The sequence below is a fragment of the Artemia sp. Qi Xiang Cuo genome, chromosome 7 (assembly GCF_049724085.1).
Source record: "Artemia sp. Qi Xiang Cuo chromosome 7, ASM4972408v1, whole genome shotgun sequence".
Classification (NCBI taxonomy): Eukaryota; Metazoa; Arthropoda; class Branchiopoda; order Anostraca; family Artemiidae; genus Artemia; species Artemia sp. Qi Xiang Cuo.
The window spans coordinates 15,130,848-15,156,391 of NC_142800.1; the positions used below are offsets into that span (position 1 = coordinate 15,130,848).

General features: G+C 34.9%; 1 protein-coding gene across 2 annotated transcripts in view; it reads left to right on the plus strand.

Annotated features, from left to right (window-relative positions):
* LOC148949995 (homeobox protein six1a-like) overlaps window positions 1-25,544 on the plus strand; it is a 69,760-nt gene that overhangs the window by 37,862 nt on the left and 6,354 nt on the right. For both annotated transcript variants that reach the window (XM_089092059.1, XM_089092060.1), the window contains exons 4-5: window positions 13,481-13,609; window positions 19,029-19,192. In XM_089092059.1, coding sequence (XP_088948185.1) covers window positions 13,481-13,609; window positions 19,029-19,192 — 293 coding nt within the window. The remainder of the gene's footprint in view (window positions 1-13,480; window positions 13,610-19,028; window positions 19,193-25,544) is intronic.

Here is a 25,544-nt window from a genome sequence, read left to right on the forward strand (position 1 = left end):
TAGTCTTGTACACTTTTAGTGTGAACACCAGTGACTTTGGAAAGAGTGGTGGGGGAACTTAAACTCCCCGCCTCACCAATATATTCATAAGCACCTTTCAGAACTTCAACCATTTTGAACGTAAACACTTTGTGTAACGTCGACTACCCTTTTGTATACGGGCCGTTGGTGTTGATATTGATGATCACTTGGTATGTCTTTAATTTTTTCTAGATACAAATGGTTCGCTAGTATTTTCCAACATTGATTTGAAATCTTATTCTTCAAGTTCATTTTTTAAGGGTGTCAATGCTTATGATGATGATGATGATGATGATGCATATTCATTAAATCTTTTTTGAGTTTTTCTATTGATAATGAGACTTTTGTGGAAGTTTAATGTATTTAGAAAGTTGTATAGATGATTGTCAAATGATAAGAGTAAATTAAGATTAGTGGCAGTGTCATAGATTAAATCAAGTAGATTATGTCTATTGTCCTGAATTATTATCCCTGTGCCATTGCTCTCAACTTGAATGTGATCTTGACCACTTTCGAAGATATATGCTAAGAGTCGTGCAATTTTTTCAAGTTATTAGTGGGAGCTTAGGTCTACAATTTTAGATAAAAATTTATACAATTCCTCCTCCTTCTTTAATTGTGTTCCAGAAGCAGAATCCTGAGGAGATGATTCTTTTTTGGGATCAACAGCACCAGCAGCAAAGGGCTTCGACCGATAGGACTTGTGTTTGTCCCCTCGGCGAAGTGCATCTTGAAGTAAAAGCAGTTTTTTATCATCCTCAATATTTTCGTTGTCAAGGAATTTACTCAGATTGTTCTCAAGATTTTCCAAGGGTGAGAAAGTTATCTATATGTAGACCAATATTTAGGGTTTTGCAATTATTTTTCTAATAACCACAGTTTTAAAGTCATATAACCATTCATAGTAAAAGCGTGACTAAGCACTAACCTACCTGAAGAAATCATTTTTTTTTGTAATCATTTACTTTATTTTTAGAGGCCAATGTACGTACAATGGAACGATGTTGCTTTGCCTGTTGCTAAACTACTTCTGGCACTTTAACATTACCCTCGGTCAAATTTAAACAAAGTTTGGATATTAGATTAAGGAAATCATTGTCAATACAGTGTTTGAGTATTGCTTTCCTAAGCGGAGGTTTTGAAGTGCTTAGAACTGAAAACAAATGTCTATTTTCATGTAGTTTCTTCAGTGTCATGATAGCAACTAATAGATATTTGTAGTGTTCACGGGGAGATATACTGTAATTTCACTGTCAAAAATATCTGTGACTACACGCAGATCCTCGGGTGTATTTTGATTAAGATCCAATAGGATGTAGCCGTAGGGTTTATTAATTGTCTGATTGTATGCTGTGAGCAGAAATTTGGGGGCGCCTGCATAGATTTGTTTATTGAGAGTTATTAGCGAGCTAGAATCACAAACAACTCTGTAGATGATATAGTAGGTGCAGTTCAATGCAAGTGTTCGCACACATTTGCTCTGACGAAAGAGATTGTGTAGAACCAGAGTAGCGGAAATTTGTTCATGATGAGAGCGAACAGTGAACAGTTGTAGCAGTTCATGGGAACATTATTCAACAGATTCAGCCAGATTGTCAGTGATCAACCAAGAGTTTGATTAAATAATGCTGAAAATATCAAGTTCCTGTATGAACTGAATCTGCACCAAACCCGCCGTGGAAGCAATTGTTTGTATTTTATCGTATAACCTCCGCCAAATACTGTAACAGTAGTCGATTTTTTTCGGCTTTACAACAAACATTAAATCACAATTTTTAATTATTTTAGTTAAGAGTGTTGTTTTGCCCGACGTTGATGGTCCACACAGAACGATCTGAATGGTGTTTTAAATTGATACATGTTCCCTTCAACAGTTCACCTGGACAACTAACTGTAGACTATGGCTGTCTAATGACTAAATAATTTCCCTATTACTACTCCGTTCAAGAATAATAATTAGAAGAAGAAGAAGACGAATAAAGAATAATATTTTCTTTTATTATATACATAATTTAGGTAACAATACTTTTAAAAAAATACTACATTGAAAAAGGCACATTAAACATAAATAAAAAAAAAATACACTTTTTTAATTTATTTATAATAAAAAAATACAACATTTACATAACCACTAGAAAAAAAAAACACTTAAATAAATACACTTTTTTTTTATTAAAAAAAAAAATACAACATTTATTGGACTAATGCACTTGTGAAATAATATCATACAATTTTATTTACATTTTAAATTTTGGAGTCCCCCCTCCCCCCGGGGGCGGCCACTGCGGCGGCCGGGGGCGGTAAGCACCGGGCACCGGGAGCGGGGCCCCGCTGTGGCGGGCCCGGGCCGGGGCTGGCATTAAATAGTGGAAACTGGTCTGCCTTGCACACACACACACATTGAAAATTGTTTGTGATAAAGAAAAAAAAATACCTAATTGCCCAAAAAACCCTCCCACCCAATTTATATTTTTTTTTTTGTGAATTTAAGTTAATTTTTCTATAACGAGTTGTTTTATTTACTATATAAAATAAAAAAGGGCTGAAATTAAATAATTAACGTTTGGTAGTACCTTAACACCAACCACAAGTACAAAGACTTTTTCCGATATGGTAGACATGGCGTTTTTCTTAACTCTAAATGTGTAGTTTTTAAATTGTAAAGAGCGAATCGCCATGACTTTCGCCCTTGGCACTAAACTACGTTCCACACAGTTTCTATACACACTCATGTCGAAATTATTTTTTACAAAGTGTGTAGGTACCCCCTTGCAAACTTGTTTGATATCCTTGCCGTGCGTTTCCACACAGTATACCTTCGGACCAGGAAACACACCAATGGATATCAGATCGCTACCCGTTTCAGATTTTAGCATTAACAATTGATTTGGGGCCTGGCGTTTCACTAGCTCCGGGTAGAGAGATTCGTCCCAGTTAGTGTAGTCCATTCGTGAGCTAATGTACTCGCCATTTTCCAAATCATTCAATAGATTTTCAGTTTTGACTTTTAACAGGAGTGAATCAGTGTCCCCGTAGTACAATTGAACTTGTCCCTCAATTGGCCACTGTAACTTGCATACATTATAATAAAATGACAACAAGAGTTTCTTGGATATTTCAGTTATTGCACTTCCAACTGTGATATTTTTATTTAATACAGTGTTTCTTTTCTTGCGATGTAGGAGAACCATATTGGAGTCTATGATTGTGAACGATGTGAAGTTTGGATCCGCAATGACTCGAGCACAATCTTTGGGGTTGGTTACAATGTCACATCGACTTCTCTTTCGTACGCTTTCGTACATTTTACCGAAAGCTGAGTTCAAAATGAATTCACAGACTTCTTTTTCAACCTATATTTTCGCTTCTGAATGCTTACTGACGAAAGTGTCAATAAACTTTTCTGTTCAGGAGATTTGATAAAAATGGATGGTTCTATGAAGCTTTGTGACTCTGAAACGATTGGACATCATTCATTTCAATAGAATGTGATGTACAACAATATTATGTTTCGGGTTAACGCCAGCAATAAGGTTTTGCTTTGAAGGTATCCAGTGCATACTCCCATCTTCTATTAAAGATGAATTGTAGGGGCTCAGAGAGTCCCTACCCACCGGTCTATTTATGCACGAAAAAACAAAGTCTTTTACCGAGTCATGGATTTCCATCGGTATTTCACCGTCAATTTCAAAAAACCATCCCTGTGCCCCATTCTCCTCAACACTGGCAATGTCGGGGAGATTCGAAGCACATGGATTGTCAAGCCATTTATAATGGCCACACGGCAAACAGTAGTGAGACATTGCCGATGGGTAAAGAGAATTCATATCCAAAAACACTGCGTCCGACTTTTCATCGGTGTGCTTTCCACTCGGATCAGTTTTCATGATACGATCCCCGTGAAAAACATACCCATCCCTCATTGATCTCTCTACAAACAGATGCTGATCCACATCGGCGGTCAGACCTATTTCTTCTTTGCTGATTTTAAGTATCAAGTCCATCACCAAATGGGGAGTGGAAAAATAATAACCTCGATCCAACCCAAATTCCCCATAGATTTTATCCGTATTTTTGCACACAATGTCCAGAAGAGTGAGTATGTCACTGGCCAAGTATAGTTTACAATAATCCCACCCATTTTTACACCCGCCCTTTACCCAAACCCTCTTAGCAAATTCATAGTCGCTAGTGGTGCACTCACTCTCAGTAAGAAAATTATAAAAAGCTTCAATGGGCGGTAGTGACACCTCATCTAGCCTCGAGCCAGAGTTGTAATAATCATATGGATATATACCCTTACACGTTAATAAATCAAACATTTCATCATCGGGGAAGCGCTGTTTGAGGAGGGAGAAGCTATCAAAATTGTCACTTTTCTGCACCTGAATCAATTGACTTAAAGATTTGGGGAAGAAGCTGAAAGAGTCTAAAAAACGGATTTTTTTCAGGCCCGTGTTACCCTTGTCAACTGTTGTTCTCATGAATTCTAGCAGCAGTAGCTTCTCCAATGGTTTGAGTATAATATTGCATGAAAAGTAACCATCTATCCATGTGTCATCTAAAACTCAGACTTGGGAAATGCGAGCAAACACCGGAAGAACAAACTTTCAGTCTCAATTAGAATTGTGTATAAAAACAGTTACGAAATATTGTTGTCTAAATTTTAAATTGAAAGACTGGTGTGCTACTCCTCTAAAGTTACTCCCTCCCGATGTAATTTCCTGCCAAAAATGTTCATGGTCGATCACCTTCCTCCTCCCCCATTCCCAACACCATCATCAAATTCTCCCTTGCAAACTCAACACATTTTACGATTTTTAAAGGCCACTCTGTCATCTGGTGATAGGAGCATAGGATAGTTTGTATAACGAAGGCGCGAAATTGCACCATTCGCTGTTTTGATTAGACTGACTAATGCCAAGTACGTGCAATCTTCACCGTCATACAATATATCAACTACCTCCAGCACTTGCATGGTATTATTGGAATCTCGTTGCGCGTGAGCGTAAGAGACCCCTATGGCTTCATGTATTTTAACACGATTTGAATTTGACGGATCGCACACGTCTGTCAGCTTAGCCTCGCAGTCCAAAGCGATCTTATTGCTCTGCAGGAGCGTGTTTTGAAAATTTTTAAAACGTAAGATCGCTCTATCTCCGCTTACCGTCTCCACAGCCTGGTATCCATGACGTTTACAGTGTTTCATGTGATGCTTTAACTTTAAATCAGTCCAAAATCTTGAGAGACATGTTGGACAGTAATAGCGTACACCACCATATTTTTTACCCTCACTTAGAACCCTACTAATATCCGTAATTGGATTGAAATGACCAATTGAATCGGAGTCTGTGGGTGGGGTGTATAGAAGCCACACCCAGTGTTCTACTGATTCAGTTGAAGGAGTCCGCACTGGAAATAAGACACCCTTCTCATCGGAACACTGACCCTCTTCAAATTCTGGTTCATACTGTAACACCGTGACACCAATCTTTAAATGTGCGTTATCCCACTCAAAAATATCTATTCCTTTTAGCGTCACGGGATATTGGCCATTTAAACAATTAAAACCTACTGGTTGGGGCTTTGAACCCTCCCAATTCCTAACTTCAATCTTGTCAAACTTCTAGTGAGGGGCATTTCCGCGTAAGAGCCTATAGTTGGCAATTAAAAATGCGGACTTGAAATAGCGCAAGCCTGTATTGAAATAGACTCGTAGTCCTCCCTTCAACCCCTCTAAATCTGAATGATATTTTAATTAAATATTCCCCGCGCCCCCTCTTAAAATAAAATCCTTTTTAAACCTACAAATATTAACATTTAAACTTTCAATAAATAAAACTACAGATCCACTAACCCCCTCGTTATAATTTTCCCACTTACTTTGAATACTTTTAGCCCAATTTAGAAAAACCTCCCCATAATTTGATAAATGCGGGTGTATTGACAACATCTCTATGGGCAAGTATTTCGAATACATCTCACACGCATTTTCATTTAAAAAAATATTTTTAGTGCTATTGATGCTTTTAAACTGACCCCCACTCCACACACCCTCATTTGTTGTTCAAGAATGGTTTGAATATTATCATTATATAAATTTGTAATGGCCAAGGGATTTGTTATTATATCCCCCGACCCTAGAGAGTTGAAGGGGTCACCGAATTTGGCGCTGTAGACCAATGTGTGGTGTAAGGCAGAGTTGGACAGAAAAAAATCCGGAAGAGGGGATACTGTTGCTGTTGTATTACTACTACTATCTATATCATTAAGTGGAATGGTGGAGGGTGACAGGGAATTGTCGATAACACCACCACTCCCAGTCTGTTCAGTCACATTGCGGGGGTATGGCATGAGGTAGTCCCCTAGTATATATTCCAAGGTGTTTGGGGACAGTTGATCGAGCCAGCCTGTATTGCCATGTGACGGAATTTCATTATGAGGACCCGGTTCAGATGCACTTGTAACATCACCTAAATGTTCACGCATAAAACTATCTGCCCACCCCGGATCCTCAAGCATGTCAATATCACAGCTTAAGTCGTCTAGGCTAGCCATTTCCCCAAAAACATCATTGAGGAAACCCCTGTGCCACTCCATATCCTCTAGAACTAGTTTAGATTCTACACTGAACTCCGTTGGCGGTGACAAAATTAGCTCTGTAAATAACCTTGCTTTATCGCTCAATGGTGTCGGTGGTGCTATATCATAAATATGTAGAAAAAAAAGTTTTATTTTTTATACAAAATAACCATTATTTTTATAAATTTAATAAACTATGTCAATTTTTCATAGTCATTGTCCCACCCCCTGAACAATTAAAAGAAAAAGAAAAAAAAAGTTACATTGCCATATGTCTTTCATAATGACAACTGAACATGTTAAAAAAATATACATCGTTTTAGTCAGGATAATGTAGTTTTATTCTTAGAAGGGTAAGTTAGAACGAGAGAATGATATAAAAAACTAATGGTTTTATTCCAAAAAGTTTTAGCATGAAAATGCAAAATATTGGTCTAATTCCAGCGCTTGACCCTCTTCAATAAAACTCTCAGTGAAATTTGACAATCGTTCATCTGACGCAGTGTGCTGTATGAACACTTGCTTTTCAGCTTCGGTTAATGGACACGAATCCCATACGTCGGTTGTTGATGTAACTTACTCAACAATCTGAATTTTCCTATGTCTTTTGGCAACGGATCTGTGTGAAGTTGTGGGCGTAGTTGACCTGGACTAAATAAATCATTGTAAGAGAGAAGAACTTTTTTTTTCTCCATCCACATCAACAATTAAAGTGGAATTAAAATGCTGGATGGTCCTTTTTAGAGCTCCCCCCTGGGAGGACCCTTGGGAACCGGGAGCTTCCTTCGAGGTAGGAGGATTGATGCCCTTTCGAGTTGGGATATCGGACTTCACAACACTGTTCAAATAGAACAGCCTCAAATTCTTTCTCGAAAACATCTTTTAAAATGTCCCTAACTGTTTCAACGAAATAATTACTTGAAATGAGTTCGCCCAAATAATGTTTCTTGACATCACTGTGAAGACATAATTGGAGATTATTAAAAACAATTTCTTCCTATGTTAATATACATCCTACCAGCGAAAGACATCCTGTTACAAGAACCCCACTTAAAATTCAAGTAATAGCTATCGAGCGGATTAAAATTCATGTCTATCGATGGAAAATTTTGATAACTGCCGGATATGCGCAAAAGCTTTGTGCAAAAACATATCCCAGTTTAAGAATGATTGTCAACTGTGAACTAGTGAATTGTCTGTTTTCATATAGTTAGTTTGTTTAAAGGAATATTGGATTATTGCATTAGAAAACGTCTTGGTTAGAAGAGAAGTTACAAGGTAAGGTTTTTTTTAGAAATGTATGATAAGCCAGTTCAGTTTTATAAGCATCCTTATACATACTACTAATTTGGTTAATGAAAGAAAATGAAATTGGACTATTATAGAATAGCTTAGAAACAAATTTAAATTCTACTCATCAAAAGTTATGCCCTTGAGAAAATTTACCTTATTTTTGAAAATAGGGAAAGAAAAAATTATGTATATACTTACAAATTCTGACTGGGCTTCTACATCTGAAGTCCCTGGCAAAAAATGAAGGAGGTCAACCTTACGACCTTGAGTTGACTGAACTGAGGTTTTGTGAGAAGCAGTCACTTCTCTATTCAATTTACTTCCACCTTACGTAGATCTAACACAGGCGGGATAGGGCCCTGGCACTATAAGTTGGGTCGACGTTGGGTTGTCCAGATCGTTTGTAATTCTACAAGCATATTTGATAATAGATGGCCTTGCGGCTTGCATTAATGCAGCTTCGCTGCATCTTGTTTTCTTTTCAAAAGGGGGTTATTGCACTTATCCTCTTCCTTTAAAAAAAAGGCATAATTTAGCATGAAAAAAACAATCTCCCTTTATTATTTCGTTGTATAAATGCCTAAGAGGTAAAATTTTACACTACTCTTGTTTAAATGCAAAAATTTTATTGCCCATTAAGGCGTGATGCATATAATGGCTTAAAGGTGCTCCTATTATTAATTTCTTTACCTTCCTTCTTCTTACTGCTAAATAAAAACGAACAGAAATTATAATGTATGTGAGGGGTCCCCCCCCCCAAGTCAATACCTCGCTCTTTACGCTACAATTTTTTTTAGTGCTTTCAAAAGAGCTATCTATTCTAATTAAACGGACTGTTTTATTAAGGGGGTTGTGAATAAAAAAATTTTTTTTAGACTTTTAACGTAAAGAGTATGGTATTGACTAAGGGTGGAACCCTCCCCCTCATATACGTAAAAACATATACGTAATAGAAAAAAAACAATAAAAAACAAGCGACACGGCTCAATAGTAATCCAAACTTTTAAAAACGGAATTTTGATATCAATAAATATATCAAAAGAATGTGTTTATAATGCTGATTCTAAATATATAAATTTTATTAAGTTTAGTATTACTCATCAAAGGCTACGAGCCTGAGAAAATTTACCCGATTTTTTTAAAGAGGGGGGAAGCATCCCCTACAAGTGAATGAATTTTAATGAAAATCACACCGTCAGATTCAGCGTATCAGAAAACCCTATTACATAGGTTTCAAGCTCATATCTGAAAAAATCTGCAACTTTGTATTTTTTGCCAGAAGAAAAATATACGAATATAGAAGTTAGTTACGTAAGTTAATTTGTAAAGACAGCCATTTAGCAAACGAAAAGTAAAATTTTTATGCAAATAAAAGCTGCATTAACTAAAAAACGATCAGAAATTAAATAAAAAAAAACAAGTTTTTTAAACTGAAAGTAAGGAGCGACATTAAAACTTAAAACGAACATAAATTATTCCCTATATGAAAGGGAGTGCCCCCTCCTCAAGGCTTCGCTATTTCCGCTAAAATTCGACCCTGTGTCACAACTTTATTTTTTAAACAGTAAAAAATTTTAGCGTAAAGAGTGAATCCTTATAATGATAATTTCGAATATATAAGTTTCATCAAGTTTAGTTATACCGGTCAAAAGTTACGTGCCTGAGAAAAATTTGCCCTGTTTTCGAAAAAGGGGGAAAAACCCTCTAAAACTCATCGAACTTTAATGAAAATCACACCATCAGATTTAGCAAATCAGAGAACCCTACTATAGAAGTTAAAAGCTCCTATCTGCAAAACTGTGGAATTTTGTATTTTTTACCAGAAGAAAGATCACGAATACATGTTTAGGCCTACTTGTTAATTTTTTTTGTTGTTTTTTTTCCCTGGGGTGATCGTATCGACCCAGTAGTCCTAGAATATCCCGGGGCGCTCATTCAAACGGAAATTAAAAGTTCTAGTGTCCTTTTTAAGTGACAAAAAAAAAATGGAGGGCAACTAGGCCCCCTCTCACGCTAATTTTTTCCCAAAGTCATCCGCCGCGACATCAGAATTAGACAAACCCCGTTTATAGCAAGAGTCTGTGAAATTTGACCTCCAAAACTCTCACTCTCTTTGTAACACGCAAGCTTTTCATTCAAACCAGAAAAAAACAGCATGCTTGGAAAAAGCTTGTTTCTGAATGATAAAGAACTGTTTTTCAAAACAATTAAAACTTGTAAACATACCTATGGAGGAGAGATTTTATTTACATAATAGAAAAAAGCGTGCTTTGCCGTTTCTCTCGAATATACTCGTAATATTCTTATGATTTTTTATTGTTGGAGAGAAGGGGGGCTAAGTCCCCCTTAAATTTGAACTCACTAGTAAAAAATTTTTTTTTGATTTTTTTTGGGGAAATGAAAGAATTAAAAGTATACTCACATTAAAATTTGACGAATCCATTGTTTTCAAAGGTAATAATATATAGTGTACTATAATCAATGTCTTAAAACACAATGAAAGTTGGAATGCAGTGTATGGACATTATATAGGGTATTTGCTTGAGTACACTATAGCTTGCCAAGTTTTTTAAAAAACCGACTAATCAAGTTATCATATGGAGTAACCACCAGCTTTCTTTAACAGATTGACACACAAAAAATGAGTGTCACAATAGAAAACCTGTCTGCCAAGCCATGTAGGGTTCATAGTAATAGGTAACTGGACCTGGTAAGGCATATTACGCAATCACTCGTGATACTAATTGATACGTTACTGTGTATATGGTGTATATGGAGTATAACACCCCTGAAATCACTGGTCAAATGAAATCACTCGTCAAATATATAGATCCATTACTACTATGGATTAGGCCCATCCTTGCTAATATGATACCATTTGATGACAACAATGTCAAAAAAAATGTGGTGATGTCAAATTCTTAGTCATACGATTTAGGTATGTTTAAGGCATGGATTCTCCTGGAGACAGTATTCTCCTTCCTCCAAAAGGAAGTATTGAATCTATTGCCTTGCATGCATGTTATATCCTTCCGCACAAAAAGACATAAGGTGTATTTTTAAGAAATGGACTATGTCACTGGAATAAAATGGTGAGCTTAATAAAATTAGCTGAGTCCCCTGGCAAATGAAAGAAACATTTTCAAAGGTATATTTTCAAAGGTATATTCTGAAACCGAATTATTAGATGACTGGAAACAATCTATTCACTTAACTTTGTGGTGTCCTCGAAATCATATTTGAGAGTTGCCTGGATGCACAACAGGGTTGCCACCATGGTTAGTTGCTTATGGGCTACAATTGCCCAAATTTGCGTGCTACATAGCGATTTCGGTGCTATAGTCAAAAAATTGACTGTATTAGTGCTAAAATAGCACTTTCGGTGTATTTTAGCAACCATGAGCACGAGCTACAGTGCTATACAAAACAAAATAGTACTAAATAGCACTTTCGTGCTAGAGGTGGCAACCCTTAGGCACAATCCACAACAACTCATCTGATACTATCACAGCAACTACTATTTTCTCCTCTAGTATCTTTGTCCAGTATACTATCTGGGAAAATGTATAGTAGCTGTGAAAGCCATTCTAAGGTAGTAAAGCAATTTACAGGGAAATCCTAGATCGTGGAGAAATCAACTTTGTTGCTCATATTTATGGAAGTCGTAGATAAGCTTGCACTTGGGTTTTGTAGAAACGAACAAACGGCATAATTAGCTAAAACTTCGCTATTTCAAACAGTTCGTGGCAACGAACTGTAAGTAAGGAGTGACCCGGCTCAATAGTGACCGCAACTCTAAAAAAACAGAATTTTGATGCCAATAGATACATCGAAAGAATCAAATTTCTATGATGATTTCAAATATCTAAGTTTCATCAAGTTTAGTTTTACCCATCAAAAGCTATGAACCTGACAAAATTTGCCATATTTTCAAAATACAAGGGAAACACCCCCTAAAGTTCACAGGATCATACTGAAAAACACACCATCAGATTCAGCGTATTCGAGAACCCTACTGTAGAGGTTTTAAGTTCCTATCTGCAAAAATGCGGAATTCTGTATTTTTTTGCCATAAGAAAGATCACGGATGCGTGTTTATTTTTTTTTTCCAGGGATGATCGTATTGACCCAGTGGTCCTAGAATATTGCGAGAGGGCTCATTCGAACGGCAAAAAGTTCTAGCTCCCTTTTTTAAGTGACCAAAAAAATTTAAGGGCAACTAGGCCCCCTCCCATCAACACAGTCCCCGGGGGAAGGGCTGCAAGTTATGAACTTTGCCCATGGTTTATATATAGTATTGTTTATTGTGAAGTATACGGATGTTTTCAGGGAGATTTTTTCTGGTAATGGGGGTGGTACGTGGCAGGATCTTTCCATGGAGGAATGTTTCATGAGAGAAGAGAGTTTTCCGTGAAGAGGGCGCCGGATTTCACAGCATTATTCAAAAAACGATCAGAAATTAAATAAAAAAATTGTTTTTCAACAGAAAGTAAGGAGCAACATTAAAACTTAAAACAAACAGAAATTATTACGCATATGAGAAGGTTCGCCCTCACGGTCAATACCTAGCTCTTTACGCTAAAGTTTTTTTAATTCTTTCAAAAGAGCTATTTATTCTCATTAAACGGCCTTCGCGATTCAGGGGTCATTCTTAAAGATTTGGAACAAAATTCAAACTTTAGCGTCAAGAGCGAGGTATTGACGTGGGGGCGAACCCCCTCAAATACGTAATAATTTCTGTTCGTTTCAAGTCTTAATGTTTCTCCTTACTTTCAGTTGAATTTTTTTGTTTTATTTAAGTTTTGGAAAAATCGAAGGGTTTGCTATCCAATACCATTCAAGCGTCAAAAACAGTCCAACAGTGTTCAAAGCTTCTTAGCTAGATGACTAATTAGTTCTACAAAGGTTTATTGGAGCAAAGCAACACAGGAAGTAATTCTTCTCTAGATATTAAAGTGGGAAAATATGGCTGTTATTTTAGTTACTGGTTAAATAAAAGTAATCGGTAAAAATTGCCAATATATTGTTCTACTAGCCCCCCTCTCAATTCCAAACATGTTTGCTAGTGATACCCATGCATACAGCTAGCATATGACCAGCATAAGTAGAGCCTGCTTTTGATGATGAGATCTTTACCATTGTTTGTCCCCAATCGAATGGCAATGGTATTTGGCAAAAACACTATCACCATTATCAACACACACGTGATATTTTAGTTTCTACGTACAATATTTCCTATCAGGCCTGTGATCAAAATTTTTTTTTTTAGATGAATAGTGCCTGGAAATACAAAGAATTTAGGGTTCAGCTGGCGGGGACCCCCCCCCCCCGCTATATTTTTTTGCTTATTTAGCCATTCTTTTTCAAAATTTTAGCGATTTCATTCTTGAACTGGTGGGTACCCTGAAGTCGGGTAATTCAATCGTTTTTGTTTTTTTTTTGCGCTGTTACCTTAGCTGCTCAGCAAGATTTTCGTGTTAATAAATGAGTTTAGACAGAGGAAGTATCATGTTGCATGGTATTATTATTTGACCCCTACAATGTTCAGCGCAGTTGTTTTGTATGGATTCTTTTTTACTTGAAGGCACATTATATTGAAGCCGAAAAACTTCGGGGACGACCTCTAGGCGCTGTTGGGAAATACAGAGTTCGCCGGAAGTTTCCTCTTCCTCGCACCATATGGGATGGTGAAGAGACCAGCTACTGTTTTAAGGTAATTTTTTTTCATCAGAATTAAAATTAAAAAAATATTTTGGTACTCCTGTACTAAACGGACTCTTTTATATACTGCAAGGAAACCAGTCACGAAAAACCCGAGGCATCCACTCGACCAAAGCCAAGATTGACGCTATCTGATGTTGTCTAAACAAGTATTCAGAGGTTTCTCAATCTGGGAAATATATTTAAACTGCTGTTTTTTGGGGTTTCGGGGGGGGGGGAGGTACCTAGGTAAGGTTAGGTTAGATTACGTATTTAATATATGCTATATATGCTATGCTTTACCCCACCCCCCTAATGTGCAAATATATAGCCCAAATTTGTTTCTAAACAAAAAATATATTCATCCTATTTTATTTCATTAGCATTAACCAAACTAGCACTATATAAAAGAGTCCGTTTAACAAAGGAGTACCGGATTTTTTTTCACAAATTAAAATAAAACGTGCTGCTAAAAATTAAAGCAAAAAATATCATTTCGACCTCTAGCTACATGAGTGGGGTTGCCATCCCCTACCTCCTTCTTTGTTTGCGCTAAAGTTTAAGTTATGTTAAGTTATAAGTTTTGTCAATATGCAAAATATGTTGAAGAGCTAGCACAAGGGGATACAAATATCGATGTATAAAATAAAACTGAAAGTCGAAAATAAGTTGGGTTATTAAATTCATTGTCCTCAGTTTAAGGATCTGAGATGTGAATCTCAGATTAACCAAACATGTCGCATATAATACGATATTTATAAAAGATTTTTTAAACCTCTGCTGATTCAAAAAGATATAACTTATTTTAAATTACCTCAGTCGAATATGCATATAGGCACAGCAAGTGAGGTTCAAACATGGCCGCCACTCCTGACGATTTTTCCTGATAATTAGGGATTTTCTTCTTCAGTTTGTAACATAGCGTGAAGGTTAAATATTAAATTATTATCTGCATAAAGTACATTAACTGTGCATATTATTATTTATTATATTGGGAATCGTTTTCAAGCCTTGATATTTATTACAAGTGAATCCAGTGGTGGATACAGAGGGGGGCGAGGGTCCCCCCTAGCGTAGTCTAAAGTAGTGTAATTTAATTAATTAACGCTAGTTTGCGTTAAATATACTTGCTCCTAACACAAGTTTATCGGATTAACCTATTTTGCGCCCCTCCCCCCCCCCCTAAAAAATTCTGGATCCACCCCTGAGTGAATCTTGAGCTATTTTAAATTCTAAGCTGTAGTCCTGTGTTTTAGCTGTACTTTCGAGTGTATTCCTTCTTGCAGCGTTGGAAACCTTCTTTTCAAATACTAAAAAGCCAAACTTCATAAGCCCATAGCTTAAATCGGTTATATAACAAACACTCGAAAAGAGAAGTTTGGTTAATGCTTATGAAACAAAACGAAATATGATGAAAATATAATACTTTAGTAACAAAATTATGAAAACTACCAGAAAGAATTATGGAAGGGGGCCGCCCAGAGCGCAATATATTAAATACGTAACCTAACCTAGGTACCTTTTTTGCCCCTCAACCCCAAAAAACCTATTCAGAAATATTGTTCACGGAGTGAGAAACCCCTTTTTGCCTAGCGAGCCAAAGGAACTGTCTTGTTAAGGAAGTTGCTTGACTAGTTTTTGTCTTATAAGCGCGTTACAAATTCTTGAGTGTTTATTATATAACCGATAAGTACCCTTAGATCTTAGCTTAACCTTTGGAAAAGAGTAGCTAGATCAGTATTCCTAGTAAAATCCTAGTGAAAATATACCCTAGTTTATTCTCCTGCTACCGGACATATCGCAGACGGAAACATCATCCTTTATTTAAGGTTGGGGGTATAATTGTTAAAAAGCAGAAAAAGTTGCATTTCATCAATTATAGGGGAGCGGAATATGTTTCACCCAGAGGCCTACAACAGGGTGATTTTCCCATCAAAGGTTGCAACTTTTTCTTTATTGTACAACTGGCCGATAAATTTTTGGTTATAACTAAAGTATCATATTGCTATAAAATCGTTTAAATTGTTTATGGTAATTGTCCATTTGTTTCAGTTATTCAGGTTTTGTAATTTTATTTAATATCTGTGCCGTTATGATTGTGGTTTTCATTAACTGAAGTTCACTAAACCGTAATTATACATAAAAAAAAAGATATTTGACCTCAAGAACTCTGCCACAATTTATATTGCTATTGCTCATTTATCGAACAAAGGTTAATGCTACACCTCCTGCTGTGTATTTGACTTTTTTCTGTATTTCTAATGTTCCTATATTGTTATTTATTTCCAAATTATTTTTCCATCCAAACCACCCCTCCTAATTTTAGTATCGGTTTGTAATGTTTTTTTTTGTATTGGGGTAGCAGTCAAACAAATTCACTCAACTTGCGACTATTATTATTTTTCTTTGAAGGTAATGCAAAAACAAGTAAAACTTGATTTTGCAGGTTGATATATCAAAAACTTCAAAAATAAGAGCCAAAGCCAAACTGGCAATAAAACATACTTTGGCAATCTAATACATATTCAAGGCAATATGGCAATAAATTTGTTGGTAATATTTAAAGAAATATTTAGGTACTTGTGCACTATTTGGTATGGTACACACCCCTATAGACTGTATCAAGGAAACGAGCCACGAAACTCGTCAAACAGCTATTTGTAAGCGATAAATGATTGCAAAGCGTGGTTTCGCAATGAGTTAACAAAATTTAAACGATTGTTTTTTGGGGTTTAGGGGGGGGAGGTACCTAGGTTAAGTTACATATTTAATATATGCTATGCTTTACCCCCACCCCCCTAATATACAAACATATAGCCCAAATTTGTTTCTAAACTATTATATATTCATCCTATTTTATTATATTTCATTAGCATTAACCAAACTTGACTTCTTTCGTGTGTACCATATTATGCACAAGTACCAATATTTATTTAAGGCAATATTTAAGCACATTCAAGACAATCTTGCACATTTAAGGCAATATAAAATGGGCTTAAACCCCTTTCTTTAATATATAAGGAAATTCTTAATAAATCGGATATTTATTTAGAAATTAAAATCTAAAATTTTCTCATTAGAGGATTTGTTCACAACTGTAAGCAAGGAGCGACCCGGCTCAATGGGAACCGAAACTCTAGAAAACGGTATTTTGATACAAATAGATACACAAAAAGAATTAAATTTTAATGCTGATTTCAAATATACAAGTTTCGTCAAGTTTTGTCCTGCCCATCAAACGCTAGGCGCCTGATAAAATTTGGTTGATTTTTGAAAAAAAGGGGAGAGACACCCTAAAAGCTATAGAACCTTAATGAAAATCACACCATCATATTCAGCGTATCAGAGAACCCTACTGTAGAGGTTTCAAGCTCTTATCTACAAAAATGTGGAATTTCGCATTTTTTTTACCAGAAGAAAGATCACGGATGCGTGTTTTTTTTTTTTTTTTTTTTTTTTTTTTTTTTTTTTTCAGGGGTAATCTTATTGACCCAATGGTCCTAGCATATCATGGGAGGGCTCATTCGAATGGAAATTAAAACTTCTAGTGTCCTTTTTAACTGACAAAAAAGAGGGCAACTAGACCCCTCCCACGCTCATTTTTTCCCAAAGTCACCCGATCAAAATTTTCAGATAGCCATTTTGTTCAGCATGTTCGAAAATATTATAAGTATGTCTTTTAGGATGACTTAATACCCCGAAGTTCCCGGGGGGAGGGCTGAAAGTTATGAGCTTTACCCAATGTTAACATATAGTATTGGTTATTGGGAAGTATACAGACGTTTTCAGGGGAGATTTTTCTGGTAGTGGGGGGGGGTTGGTCGGGGGTTATGTGGGAGGATCTTTCCATGAAGGAAGTTTTCTTGGCGGAAGGGACATTGCTATGAAGGGGACGCCGGACTTCCCAGCATTATTTAAAGAAAGATCAGAAATTAAATATAAAAAAAACAAGTTTTTCAGCTGTAACAGCAGCAACATCAAAACTTTAAACGAACAGAAAATATTACATATATGATTGGGTTCACCCCCTATTCAATACCTCACTCTTTAAGCCAAAGATTTTTTAGTACTTTCATAAGAGCTATTTATTCTAAGTAACGGCCTTTTTTGATTAAGCGGTAATTTTTAAAGAATTGGAACAAAATTCGAACTTTAGCTTAAAGAGCAAGGTATTGACTAGGGGGCGAACCCCCTAATATACGTATTAAAAATATATGAATATAGAAATTCGTTACGTAAGTTAATTCGTAAGTTGAGTATATTTATTACTAATAAAAACGTTCGTAAATAAAATTAAACAAGTTTCTAGAAAGCCATTTAACCAAATAAAAGTAAATTTATATAAAAATTTTTTTTTAATTTTTCCTGTATTGTTAGCCAAGATCAAACTTGAATTACTTAAAAAACCTTCAAAAATTAAATTAAAAAGAATAAGTTTTTTTAATTGAAAGTAAGGAACGAGATTAAAACTCAAAACAAAAAGAAATTATCCCGTATATGACATGGACTGTCCCCGCCACACCTCTTCACTTTTTCCGCTAAAATTTTAATTTGTAACAACTCTATTTTTTTAAACAGAAAAAAAATTTATAAGAAATAGCGAGGCGATAAGGAGGGGGTAGGCCCTTTCATATCAGGCCTAATTTCTGTTCTTTTTTTGTTTTAACGTCGTTCCTTACTTTCGGTTAAAAAAACTTGTTTTTTTTAAAATTTAATATAAACTAATGACAAATCTTTTTCATCTATTTTTAACAGCCCATTTAGTATGAAGTCAGTTGATCTAGCCTTTGACTCACTGCTATAATGAGTTTCCCATAGCTAGATGTGTTTCACAAACAAACAGATTTTGTGTTTAGCACACAAAGAGAGCCAAACCCAAATAGGCAATAAAACAAACTTTGGCAGTCTAATCCATGTTTTGTGAGACAAACCGAAACTGGTAATAAAATATACTTTGGCAATCTAATCCATATTTAAGGCAATATGGCAATAAATTTATTTGTAATATTTAAAACAATATTTATTTAAGGCAATATTTAAGCGTATTAAAGGCAATCTGGTGTATTTAAGGCTATATAAAATTGGCTTAAACCCCTTCCTTTAATACGTAAGAAAAACCTTAATAAATCGGATATTGATTTAGAAATTAAAATCTAAAATTTTCTCATGAGATAATTTGTTTATTATAATAAAAACTAGAGAGAAATCTTCTTCATCTATTTTCAACAGCCCATTTAGTATGATGTCGGTTGATCTAGCCTTTGACTCACTGCTATAATGCATTACCCATAGCTAGATGTATTTATCAAACGAACAGATTTTGTGTTTAGCACTACCTTGTGACACGACTTTGCATGACACACACAAATTTTTGTGTTTGGCACGGGAGGCAAGTTCTCCTTCCTATCCACGTGTTTTAAATACTTTTTTAGGAGAAGTCAAGAACAGTATTAAGAGAATGGTACTCTCACAATCCTTATCCTTCCCCTCGAGAGAAACGAGAACTTGCCGAAGCTACGGGGCTAACAACTACACAAGTATCAAATTGGTTCAAGAACAGAAGGCAAAGAGATAGAGCCGCCGAACACAAAGACAGGTCAGCTATATCAGTGTTTTTTTTGTTTTTTACCAATCAGTCTACCAAAAATCCTTGACCAATACATAAATTTGAGTTTATAATTGAAATTGATGACCGCCTTCAAGAAAAAGCAGAAAATAGAAGCTCTGAAAGTCAAAGCACCATAAGTAAATAGTTCTTAAATGGTGTTTGATTTTCAAAGAAATCGACAAAAAGTATTTTAGAGATTGTTTTATATCAAAGACTGCTACCACTATAACTAATACTAACAACTCACTGCTGCACTAAGCTGCTTGAGGCCAGCAGAGCTGCGCACGTTTCTTTCACGTCCCAATCTTTTCATAGCTTCCCTCTTTACCCCCTACCAAGAAGTTCCGATTGCCTTGAGACCCTTTCTTATGACTTCTTCCCAGCCCCTTCAGGGATGACCCGCTTTTCTTCTGGCCCTGGATGGTTAGCTCAAAAGGACAATCTTTGTCAATCTGTCATCCTTCATCCGCAAAACCTATCCTAGCCATCTCAACCTTTCTCTCATTATAGCTCTAAAAAGTGGGATAGAAGCACGCGTTTCACACAGTTTACTGTTTGAAACACGGTATATATCCATTAATGCGGCATTCTCAACCTTAATGGTTGTAAAACTAAAAGGTAAACTAAAACTATTAAAAGTAAATAACTGTTTAACTCAGTAAAATTTAAGGGAATAAAATCAAAGATTACGTTCCATTAGATCAATAGAAATAGACCAATTCATAAATTCATATTTGTAACTGGACTTGACTGTGGACTTCGAGAAGAAGCGGGAAATGACGCTTTAACATCAATAGAGTCCTCAGAATTCCGAGGAAACTTATTATCAATAGAGTTAGATTTTAACTTCGACAACGACTAGATATAAGTCTTTCTTCTTTCTTCCTTTTTGCTATTGGAGTTTCATTTTATTTTAATTTATCTTTTTAATCTTTTGAATTTTGCTACAGGAAAGAAAATCGTTTGTTGTAATTTAAATTGTCAAAGCTTTTTTTCCTAATTCTGGTTTTTAATATCTTTTAAATTATTTGTTTATATTTATTTATTAATATTTAAATTATTTAATTATTGTTCCATTCATTAGTCTAAAACAGTAGACCAAAATCAGGTAAATTTAATTATTTCTTCTTTTTTTCTTTGTCTCCTCGTAACAATCATCAACTAATGTGACAAGTTAAAGTTATTTTTCAATTTCCATCTGTCGAATTCAAAATCCCACGCCGAGTTCCATTGAAAACCACATCGTAACTTTCAACAAAACTTCAAGGAAAATAACAGTTGGGTTTCTAAGATCTTTCTGAAAAAATTACCCAGCACAACGAAACTTAATATCCTACTTGTGGTTACTTTTTTTTCAATTTATCATAAAGAAAGACCTCCAAGCAATCTATAGAATTTACGACTGAACATGTGTCTTAGCTATACAAAATTATGACGGAAAAATACTTGGTTATAATAAATCAAGATAAATCACTGCTAAATGTACACCCCACAGACACGGGAGCTGTTAATGGGATTTTAATAACATTTGAGGTTGTGGAATTCACATTTTTGCCGATAACATTCTGTTTTTTTGTGTTTTTTTTTTGTGTTCCTTAATTTGAGAACAGTTTTATATGTTGAGCAGATCGGTCATTTTAATTTACTTCACAAAACATGGAATTTCGTAAATTATCCAATATCTGCATCGGAATGACGGTATCCTACCACCCTTTCGGTTTTAATCTGATTCGCATGCACATAGAAGAGCACCCCGAGTAGAGTGCTCTGTTGACCCGCACTCCTGTTAAATTGCAATATTTTATAATTTCTCCCTTAATTTCCTAGATCTTTTCTAGCAATTCACCAGCTTATGTGTTTTTTGATCCAACCCCTCACCCATCCGGTGTCTCTCTGGCTCAGTTGAAAACTCTCCCGTCTCCATGGACTAAGAGCCTACTGCCTCTGTTGCTAACAATCCGTCGCAGCGCAAAGCCTGTGAGGGCAACATAGGGCATAGTCGTTTCACTGTGTCGCTATCTCAAGTCATGGTGTCACCATCGAGGTAGAACGCCTCGGTAGGTTTTGAGGCAGAGCCCAAAAGTTCCCATTGCCTTTTTATGTTTGTAGTGTCAAAAGATACTACTGTAGCCCCCCCCCCCTCTTTCATGAGATCTCAAGATTTTACGATTGTTTCCATAATGTATTATATTCTTCATGGGTTTCATTTAGTTTTAGTTCTGTTTTAGGATTCTCGACGTTGCGTTCTCTTTAATATATGAACTATTCCAAGCCTAGGTACACCCAAGTTTGAACAAAGAGCAGGGAAAATAGATGAGAAAGGAAAGTTTTTGCTTTAACATGAGTTTAACAGGAATACAAAACTGGAAGTGCAACTGACAGTAAAGTGTCACCTGGCAGAACTGACAAGATTAAAAACAAGCATATGTTTGGCTTATAAAAATTTGAGCTCCAATTAAAAATATAAATCTTTCTGGATCTAACCGCAAATTCCTGAAATTGCGAAATTCTTTTGTGTTTAAATAAGCAGTTTCTTTATTGGCTGTAGAAAAGTTTATTTTATATTATTATGCAATACATAAGCTAATAAAAAAATGTAATGTAGTTAGTTGGCCCTTTTCCCTCGAGTGGCTTTTTGATTTTTCGCCCAAAGTAGAGTAAAAGTAAAAACAAAAAGAAAAGATATAAATGCTACAAAATTATAAAAATATTTATTGCTCAATCATAGGCAATTTTGTCATTTTTTGGGAAGTATTTGGTTAGTTGCTAAGGCGATTAGAATAATCTTAAGCGAAGAGCTAGTTGAGATCTATTTTTGAATCGAATCTATAGTTAGAACGGAATTAGTCAAACTGGGTTAGTAAAAAACATTTAGTGCTCAATGACAAACAATTGTATCATTTTTTATATTGGCTTAATAGCTTAGGCAAGTAGAATATTTTCAAGTGGAGACTTTGTTGAAATTAATTTGTAAATAAAGTCAAGTTGACCCTATAAAAATATCATTACATGACAACAAACAAATGTGTCGTTTTATAAATCACTCATTATTTGCACAGAAAATGTCCATTTAACCATACGTTTACGTGTCAGTCATGTGCAACAAAAGTAAGTAAATTATCGTAAGCCGCCGCTCCCCCAAACATACAAGGCCCTTTAGGGCTGGAATGAAAGGCGAAAGAAAAAAAAATAAAGAAAAAAAAACACACACGCGCGAAAAAAGAGAATTAGGGAACTTGGAAGAAAAAAGCTTGGTGATGTTGGCTTTTGAAAAAAAATTATATTATTGTTTCTTAAGCCAATTTTAAACTTTGTTAGCATTTATTATTCAGCAGCTCAACAATAAATGTAAATAATAAAAGCAGATACATCATCATATACCCTCTAGGGTTGAGAATGCAGGGAGAAAAAAGGAAAACAAACATAGGCCCGTAATAAAAAGGAAAATTGGAAAACTTAGGGAAAAATAGGAAAAAAACAGGTGATACGGGCTCATGAAAAGGCCAATATTTATGTTATTTATTCCTTAAACAATTTTTTTTATGCTTCATTAATAGCAGTGGGAATTTCCTACAAACTTTATGCCAACTTGGTAGATTGTTATATATAAATGAAAACTATAGTAATAAATTTACTTGCTTTTCACACTTAGTAATATTGACTTTCAAGCGAAGCGTTTTGTGGTCTCAACTTCGGTTTGCGGCATGCTGTGTACTTTCTCTATTGAATTGGTGTATAATTGTTTTTTCATCATAAGAACTTGAAGTTTTTTTTTCAAGCATATAGCCGTGAAATTGAATCTATATCAATTTCCGTATAATTAAATCTATACATAATAAAACATATTTTGCCAAAGTTTGTGATATGCATAAAAGTATGATTATTATTTCTGAATAGTTAAATGTTTTAGCTGCAAGTATATAAAACAGTAAAACAAAATTGAAGCTGCTTATAATGTTTCACTTAACATTGCACTTTACTTTTTCTCTGTCCCGTCAGACACTCAAATTATCCAAAAATACCCTATGATAATGCCAATCCAGTCAAATAAATGTTGTAAATTAAACAAAGTTATAAGATATATCCTACGGTTTCACAAATAATCTTAAATATAGCAGAAAATCCTCAAACATAAAAATTAAACTTTTACAGCTCTGAACTGCTAACTGTAGGCTATGTGTAGTCTCAAACAAGGAAAAATAACCTAGAGAAAGTAGTAATCAATATAAAGAAATATATTAAATTACATATAATAATAAAGTATATCTTACAATTATGCTAATCCACTCTTATATGTACGCTCTTTACTGAATTGGTGTAAAAAGCTTGTTCGTTATTAAAACTTAATTTTTTTTTTTATAAGTGCATAGCTGTGGAATTGCTTCTAGATAGTCCTTAATGCATGAAAAATTCGTTTACTTTTAACAATATGAAAACAAAAGCAAAGCATAATTTTGAATGTTTCGTCTTAAAAATGTCAAAAATAGATGAAATACGAAAATGCAAATACTGAACAAAAGTCACAGAGCCTAGGCAACTTTTATTTCTTTTAATATTTAAAAGTTTTTTCTTTTTCTATTTGAAAACAAAGCTGTAAATATTTTATAATTAAAAATACCCGTAAAAATTAAAATAAATTATAGCATTTAACCAAAAAGCGAAGTTTTATTATTTCTTAAATTTAGATAACATAATTGTTCGTTTCGTTTGCTGCAAAAATATAAAAACGCAATAAACGATTATTGAACTGTTTTAATTTGAAAGTATGCACAGAAATCTAGTGATTGATTACTTATGAAGACATCTTACAAAATCACTTTTTGTAAGACATCTTACAAAATCACTTTTGTAAAGCCCTTTTCTCCAGAAAAGGGCTTTAAAAATAATCGCACGGGAAGGGAAGTTGCCTTACTGCTACTTCTTACAAGAGTTTAAAATCAAAACCCTGGAAAATAGACGACATGATCTGTACCTCCGTTTTGGTGGTAATGCGAGAACCAACATCCGAACTGAAGACCTTCTTCCGCCTCTCCATAATCCTGAACGGAAGCCTCTCCCAACAGAGGCAAAAAATCCCATTCTAGAACCTGTAGACTAAATTAAAAAGGTATTTAGACAGCTTTATGCCAACCTTCACTCAAATCCTCAACACATCCAATACCTCTTAATGAATTCTTTTTTATACTCTTTTGGCACTCTTGTTATTTTTTTTTATGACTTATTATATTATATGCCGTTTTATGACCCTAAAGTTTTACCTTTGATGTATGACCTGTGGGATATGACATTATTTTAGCTACTTTAATGTTTTTCTTAATTGTTTATTTTTTATTTGTCTATATTTTTTGTGTTTATATTTCTTAATGTTCTGGTGTCCCTGATCATAATCTCATTGATGTGCTTTTGATCGTTGCTGTTTACTTTTTTTTGTGACATGAACTTATATTCGGCGATTTATCGCTTGTGAAAAGTTTTAAAAATAAAGCCTTATTCTATTCTATTCTACTTCGCGTGGCGTAATTTTGTGTATATTCTCTGCTGAATTGATATTTTAATCTTTTTTAAAAATTTACTTTTTGCGTTTTTTTCGTTTTAGCGCATAGCCGTGAAATTGAGCATACATAGCCCTTATTGCCTGGACTATTTGATGTTTTTTTTTTAATATAAAGAGTAAAACAAAGTAAAATTTGGAAAATTTTACCATTAAAATTTTGCAAAAAGATTATGTGCAGATTCTTAAACGATAATCAAAGAACCTTTAGCAATGATGTTGTTGTTTTAAAATCTTTTTTTTTTAAATCAAACATATAACATAATAAGTGATCCACTCAAGGAACAGAGCTTGTCCAGGGAACTCCTTTTAGAATAACTTAGAAGTACAAATGTTACTTACCAAATCTTATAAAAACTCTATAAAATCTCATAATTACTGAAAAGTTAATTGCCTTCACTGCGAATATACAAAACTGTAACAAATTGATTGAAGCTGTCTTATGATGCCACTGCACTTGGCGAAACTGCACTGCACTTGCACTTGGTTTATTTTCTCTGCTGAACTGATCTCTTAATGTTTTGCATGTTCTGTTGTTGTTGTTTTTTTTTTTGGGGGGGGGGGTTCAAAACTCAGTTTTAACTGTTTTTATATTACAAGGGCAGACATGACAAAAGAATGGAGAAGGGACTTTTCTCCCGCGGATTTTCACAAACGGTATTACAAAAGGGTTTTGTTTTTAGCCTGCATTATTAAAACCAATTTACGACTTGGAGAAGTATATTTACTTCTTCAGGAGGAATATATTTTTTTAATATGTATTTTAGTACCAATTTATGCGTCGGAGAA